General features: G+C 37.1%; 1 protein-coding gene across 1 annotated transcript; it reads left to right on the top strand.

Moving 5' to 3' along the window:
- The first annotated feature begins 3,529 nt into the window (after window positions 1-3,529).
- Window positions 3,530-4,591, top strand: LOC112087549 (uncharacterized mitochondrial protein AtMg00810-like). Its single transcript, XM_024157459.1, has one exon. The coding sequence runs from the start codon at window positions 3,530-3,532 to the stop codon at window positions 4,589-4,591; it is 1,062 nt and encodes a 353-aa protein (XP_024013227.1).
- Window positions 4,592-7,435: the final 2,844 nt, after the last annotated feature.

Consider the following 7,435-nt stretch of genomic DNA (forward strand, 5'->3'; position numbering starts at 1 on the left):
TTAGTTATCTTATTTTATGTGAAATGCTATCAATCTGATCAAAATCAAAAATTTGAAAAAAAAACATACATATTTACAAGTTCATGCATGTTTTCGTAAATGTTAAGTGAAAGGTTATATATTAGATTACAGAATTTCAATATTTACTATCTCATGTCCTAAATCCATCATACATGCAAAGTTGTAAACCTTTTGTTATATGTTAGGATACAATAACCTTTGCATTGTTCTTTATGCAATATCCCATTTATAAGATTTAGGGTTTAATCACTTTTTAAAAAAAACTTCGTAAAACCGTCGTAATATAATCGTAACTTTACGACGGCTTTACGTCTAAGTTCTCTAAAACCGTCGTTGAACCGTCGTAACGTTTGCACCGGATAGGCTCTTGATCCGAGGTACGAGGTTATAAATGTTTAGACGTTACGACGATTTTACGACGGTTTTGGGTAAAATCGTCGTAAAACCGTCGTAACGGTCAAACGCTCCCATCACGACACGTGTCATGTCATACAGTGGACTGACTGTTATACAACCGAATCGTCGTAAAATCGTCTTAACTCATTAGGAACGCGAGTTTTCCCCCTTTCGTCGCTCATTTCTCTCTTCTCCCCTCTCTCTCTACAAAACTTTCTCTCTCTAAACCCTAAACCTCTCCCTCTCTCCCTACTCTCCCAGCCAATACTTGTAAGTTTTTTTTTTAAAAAATAATTTCATTACATATTCTTTTAGATTTAGGTTCGGAATTTAGATTTAGGTTCAGAATATAGATTTAGGTTTCGGAATTTAGATAGGCCCGGATATTGTAAATTTAAATAAATATTTGAAAAATTAGTAACAAATTTTTTAAAATTTTTTAGATTCTGTTGATATGGCTCCTCGGGCTAAGAGATTTCACTACCGACAGCTGGTCGATTCTGACGGTACGGCCCCGTCTACCTCGGCGACCGGATCAGCCATCTCGGAGTCCTCGGGAACACAACGGACGGTTTCCCAACCGGTCGTTGTACCGCAGCCGGCACCGCCTCCACCACCACCAACCGAACCAGTGGCTCCCGCACCGGCCGATCCTGAAGCTGATCCGATCTCGCCTGTACTGTATGTCCAGTTTACGGTACATGATCTTCTGGTACAGCCGGGTCGTGAGACCATGAACAAACTCGACCCGGATCGAGCCCCAGGAACATTTTGGTACGTAATTTTTTTCCTACAATATTTTTAAATTAATTAATATTTATTCTTATATATTTGAAATTAATTTACTTTTCTCTTTCTATTTGACTAGGTTTACGACCGACAATGAGTCGGTCGTAACGTTGCAGATATCATCAAGGGGTTTTTCGTACAACCCCATACCAGCTGGAAGAAGCTGGATCAGGCCACACTTGACACTTGGTTCAAGTGTTTTGCGGTAAGTAATTTAAAATTTCGTTTAATTTTAATTTTTAATTTTAACTTTTTACAATAATTACTAACTTTTTTTTCCTAGCAAAACTGGCATTGGGAAACATCCGCACACGGACGTGTGGAGACGGCCTTCAAGGAGAAGGTCAAATTCCGCCTCAACAACACCGTTTCCGACTGGAAACGGAAGTGGGAGGTTGACGGCGACAAGGCCAAGCCGGCGCCTATGGCCAATTCTGTCTGGCGGGGCCTTGTCCAGTACTGGTTGGATCCGCACAACCAGACTAAGGCCGCCAAGTGTTCCGGATCTAGGTAAGTAGTTAATTCCATTAATATTTACATTATTTGTTTTCATTAATTCTTATAATATATTTTAATGAAAATCTTTTTCAGTAACGCTACTGACGATGCGGGAAATCGAAAGAACGTTCTGCACACTTCCGACCAGATTTCTTTTGCCGAAAGACGGCTTATGATGGTAAGTAAATTAAAATTAGTGATTTTTTTGTTTTCAAATCATTAACCCTTATTTGTCAATACTAATTTTTTCATTTTGATTTTATAGGTCGAAGATAACGGAGGAGAACTTCCTCTGATGACAAAGGTTTTCGCCGAGGCGCATAAGAAGCGGAACGGCGAAATCACGGATCCTCGGGCGGAGGAGATCTACAACGCCGCCTGTGCGGCGATCGAGGAGCAACAGACGCAGCTGAATCAGCAGGCGCATCAAACGTCTCCCGGAGGTAGCTCGGTCCAATCGACCCCGGCGCTGGCGGTGGCGGAGATAGACCAGATTTTCGAAAAGGTAAATTTAATTACTATATTTAATTAATGTAACTTTAGTTTTAAATTGAATTTCTAACCATAATGTTTTTAAATATTTGTAGGTTGCCCCAAAGTAAAAGGGGCGGGTATTAGGGATGGGGTCCATCCGTGATACCCCGGAGCTACGGCGACTGGTCACGTCCGGGTCCCGGATCCGGTTATCCGCCAGGAGATCGATCAGATGCGGACCCGTTACGAGACGAGGATCGACCAGCTCTCTAGTCTCTTCGAGATCATGGGAGCCGACACCCGGTGCTCATGGCGCAGTTGGACAAGCTGCGGGCTGATGGGGTTGTCGGATTGTCTGCCGCTGGGTCATCCACTAGGACGCAACCGCCGGTGCAGACGGACGAGGAGATGTTCCGATCTCTCGGGGTTGAGCCTCCTAGAGCCGGAGATCAGGCGCCGGCGGAAGCAACAAACCGAAGACCCGGCAAAGAACACGTCCAGGACGATGGGGAGCAGGCCGGTGACAGGATCGACGATATAGATTTAGATTTAGATTTAGAGCTGTAGAGTTTTTTTTGTAAATTACAATTAATTTTAATTTGAAATTTTAATTTGAAATTTTAATTTGAAATTTTAATAAATTTTAAATTGTAAATTATTTTTTTAATTTAAATTTTAATTCGAATTATTTTTTTTTAATTTTCAATTATATTAAACGTCGTATAATCGTCGTAATATCTTTATCAAAAACCGTCGTACATTCGTCGTAAATATTACGACGAATTTACGACCAAAATGTACGACCACAAATACGACGATTATACGTCCGTGTTTTACGATGATTTTACGACGAAATGATTAAATACGTTACGATTGATTTACGACGATTTTTGCGTCGTACATTTTACGACGATCTTACGTCGACCATTAACGACCACTTAACGACGGTCCAGGCGAAGACCAAGTCGACGCAATTCGATGTAAAATCGTCGTCAACTGTACGACGCATTTACGACGATTTTGTTTTCCTCGATGTTACGACGAAACGAAACCGTCGTATAATATACGACGATTTTACGACGATTTGTCTATTACGACGATGACTTTACCACGATTTCGTAATCGTCGGTAGGTCGTCGTAATAGCCCTATTACGACAAAATAACGACCATTTTGGCCGTCGTAAAATAATGTTTTTCTTGTAGTGAAAGGAAGATGTTTATGTGAGTCAACCAGAAGGATTTGAAGCAAAAGGGGAAGAGCACATAGTGTATAAACTTTCGAAAGCCTTGTATGGCTTAAGACAAGCTCCAAGAGCTTGGAACACAAAGTTGGATCGAATTCTGAAAGGAATGAAATTCAAAAAGTGTTCAAAGGAGACTTCAGTGTATTGCAAGCAAGAGGGAGATACACTACTCATCGTTGCCATATATGTGGATGATCTTTTTGTGACAGGAAACAGTCTTAGAGGAATACAGGAGTTCAAAGTTAGGATGTCATCTAAGTTTGAGATGTCAGATCTCGGGAAGCTCACCTATTACCTCGGCATTGAAGTTCATCAAGGAATAGATGGGATCAAAATCAAACAAGAAGCTTATGCAAAGAGGATTTTGAAAGAAGCATGTTTGGAGAACTGCAATCCGACTCAATTACCTATGAAGTTTGGTCTTAAAGTGTCTAAATCTCAAGGAAAAACAGAGTTAGACCCTACGAATTATAGGAGGAATGTTGGATGCCTAAGATATCTACTGCACACAAGACCTGATTTAGCTTTTTCAGTTGTAGTGGTTAGTAGGTATATGCAGAGTCCTCGTAAATCTCATGGTGAAGTAATGAAGAACATACTTCGTTACCTCAAAGGAACCAGTTCATATGGCCTAAAGTTCAAGAGAGAAGGATCAAAGAAGATCGTTGGGTTTAGTTACAGCAGCCACAACATCGATCAAGATGATGGAAGAAACACTACAGGTCACATGTTCTATTTTGGGTCTGCACCAATCACTTGGTGTTCACAAAAACAAGATACAGTCGCTCTTTCAACATGTGAGGCAGAGTTCATGGCAGCGACAGAAGCAGCTAGTCAAGCAATATGGCTCCAAGAACTTCAGAGTGAGATCACAGAATGGAAGATTGAACAAGTCATCATCAAGATTGACAACCAATCCGCAATAGCACTTACAAGGAATTCGGCATTTCATGGCAGGAGTAAGCACATTCACAAACGCTACCACTTCATAAGGGAATGCATTGAAAATGGGCTAGTTGATGTGGAGCATGTACCGGGAGTTGAACAAGAAGCCGATATTATAACTAAAGCTTTGGCAATGATTAAGTTTACTGAGATGAAAAGCTTAATTGGTGTTGGAGAGATGTCCAAGACAGAGTCAAAGCTTAAAAGGGAGAATGTTGGATAAGCTTTGGTCATTACTTGAGGCTCAAATCTCCTAGCAAGTTGGTTAGAAGAAAAGGAAAGTTTCAAGTAAATCCTAAGTAGATTAGAAAAAGGAAAAGTGTTAAGGGAAGATGTCTTTGCACTATATAAAGGTCTTAATGAAGTCGCATTAAGATCAAGAGAGTCTAGGTTATTATTGTTTAGTTTTGAGTTAAGTTTTCTAAGCTTTAATAACAAGAGATTTACAATACAAACCTGAGTAATCTTGTGTTTGCGAAACTATATTTTATTCATTGAAAACGGCTACTCAAGTTTACATTGAAAGCATGTTTCATTGTTTATATTATTGCATGCCTTGATTTCATCTACTAACAGTTTCTGGTATCTGTTTGAAAGCAGTTTTATGTATTGTCTACAGTTTTATGTATTGTTTATGTGAGCTTTACTTGGCTCTGCTACTTATTGCTAGATGTTCCAAATCTATAAATTGATAAATTCAAATGTTAGTTTTTTGCAGGAGGAAGCTGATTTTGTTGATAATATCGAAGAAGAGGTTTCAGAGAGCATAGTTTGTTGCTTTTGAAGCAAATGACATAGAGAGGATACCTTCTGCAGTGTCACTAGCCACTTCACTGGTTCCAGACGTTTTCTCGAAGTTTGTTTGATTTAGTATTAGTATAACTTATCTTCCTAGTATTAGTATGTACTAGTGGATCTTTGTGATCTAGGTTTTGTAATACTTTGATTACTATAATATTATTATTGATTACTTTTGTACTTGTGATAATTAATACAATGTTTTGATAGTGTTATGCAACGTCTCTCAACCCAGAATGATGTATAGCATTTTTATAAAATGCTATAAAATGCATAACAATTACATTTATCCTAAGAATACTCATTTTTAGCATTTTAGCATTTTTATAAATGTAATTTAGCGTTTTCAGATAGCGTTTTTTGGATGCTAAGAATACTCATTTTTCCAGTAGTGTTTGAAACTATATTAGCCTTACGAAAAAACGCATTTGATGATGCGTAAAAATATTTTTCTGATATCTTATATTAATAATTGAGAAGGACATTTTAAAAACAACATTCACTTGATGTGTGATTTACAAGAGTGTCATGCTAATGTGTCGTCATGAGAGAGCTTCTCAAAACACATATAAAAAAATTATTCTTTTACTAAAATAATTACATCATAAGTCATTAACATTAATTTGGATAGAGATTAATTTATATCGGTTATACATTTAATACTCAACATATAATTTGTAAAAACATTCTCTCTCCTTCTATTTCTTATCAATTTATTTATAAAAATTTAATACCTAATATACCTATGTTACTAAACATTATATTCTTTTATTTCATCTTTCTTTGATCTTAATTTTGTTAAAAAATAATCACATTATTCATTTAATAAAAAATTATTTTTTATACATATTATAATTCTATTTTTTTTTATATCAAAAGCAAAATTTCTTAGTCATATGTTGAACCGGTTAGATAAACTTATTAATCCAATTTAGTATATTCAAAATATGCAATTTCATTCATATAAAAAATACTATTAAAACTATCAATAATTATCTAGTATTTATGCAATTGTATTAAAAAATAAATATAATTGTAATCATTATTTGCAATTACATAATCAGCACATAGACTTATAATTATAAATATCAGCTAACATTTTTGTAGTTGTATTTATATATATTATATTTGCATATTCGAATAAAAAAATTATGATTAATATTTATCCCGCATAGAGTGCGGAGAATCACTTAGTGGGTAGTTATAAGAAATACAAATTTCATAATATCATTTTTTGAATTTTATTTAGACCAAATATTTTTAAAAATATACGACAGTCTAAATTATCAATATTGCCTTTCAAAATGTTCAACTTCTTTTATTCGCTAACTGATATACTCATAATTTCCATAGGTTTTAGCATGAATTTTACTTAACATTTTGTATCTCATTCATGCATTCTTATAGTTTTCTTAGTGTTTTGTCTCAATTGTGTCATTATAGGTTTTGCATTCGGTCCTAGTATGTCTATGCATGTTTGGAGTGTTATTAGGTACTTATGGAGACTAAAATAGACATGGAAACAATAAGAACTGGAGCCAGGTCATGACAAGCATAGGAGATGGTGCAAATGATCAAGAAAACTCTGAGGATCTGTGTTCACACCGGAAAAACACACCATACCATTTATCACTTGATCAGTCCGAAGTGAATGCAGATGCGTCTCAACGATCAAGTGAGACAGATAGATTAAACAAAGATTAAGCTTCAGAGTCCTTCAGAAAAGTTGTAGACAACTAAGTCAGTGTTTAAATCGAGGTGGTCTCGAGAGTCATTCTGACCAGTGGTTCAGGAGATACATTGATTCTAGCAAGCGCCTCTATCCACCTAGCGCCAAGCTGCAAAGATGCAAGATTTCTCCGGGCTTCTACACTGGGCCAATGCCTTCCGGTGCCAGATCTCAACTCTCCATACTCTCCAGATGACAACTCCACACTACGCTGTGTCAGACCGGTGCAAAAAAATAGGTGTCCAGCCCCAAACTTGCGAAGATTCTCCGGGCAAGCACACCGGCCAAATGGTGATAGGTATGAACATGTTCTCCAAGCTTTGTTCCACACCGGCCACCTACACCGGAGGAAACCTATCTGAAGTGAAAAGGCCGGCATCCATATTTGATAGCTTTTGGGTCAGAACCTGGTTTGTTTCAGGTTGACCCAAACCAGAAACACTTAGGGTATAAATTTTTTTACCCTAATTTTATAGGTTATTTCTTTTTCTCCTAAGAAACTTTTCTATTTTGGAGAGATTGAGAGCTTTTGTATCAGAT

The sequence above is a fragment of the Eutrema salsugineum genome, unplaced genomic scaffold (assembly GCF_000478725.1).
Source record: "Eutrema salsugineum unplaced genomic scaffold, Eutsalg1_0 scaffold_17, whole genome shotgun sequence".
Classification (NCBI taxonomy): Eukaryota; Viridiplantae; Streptophyta; class Magnoliopsida; order Brassicales; family Brassicaceae; genus Eutrema; species Eutrema salsugineum.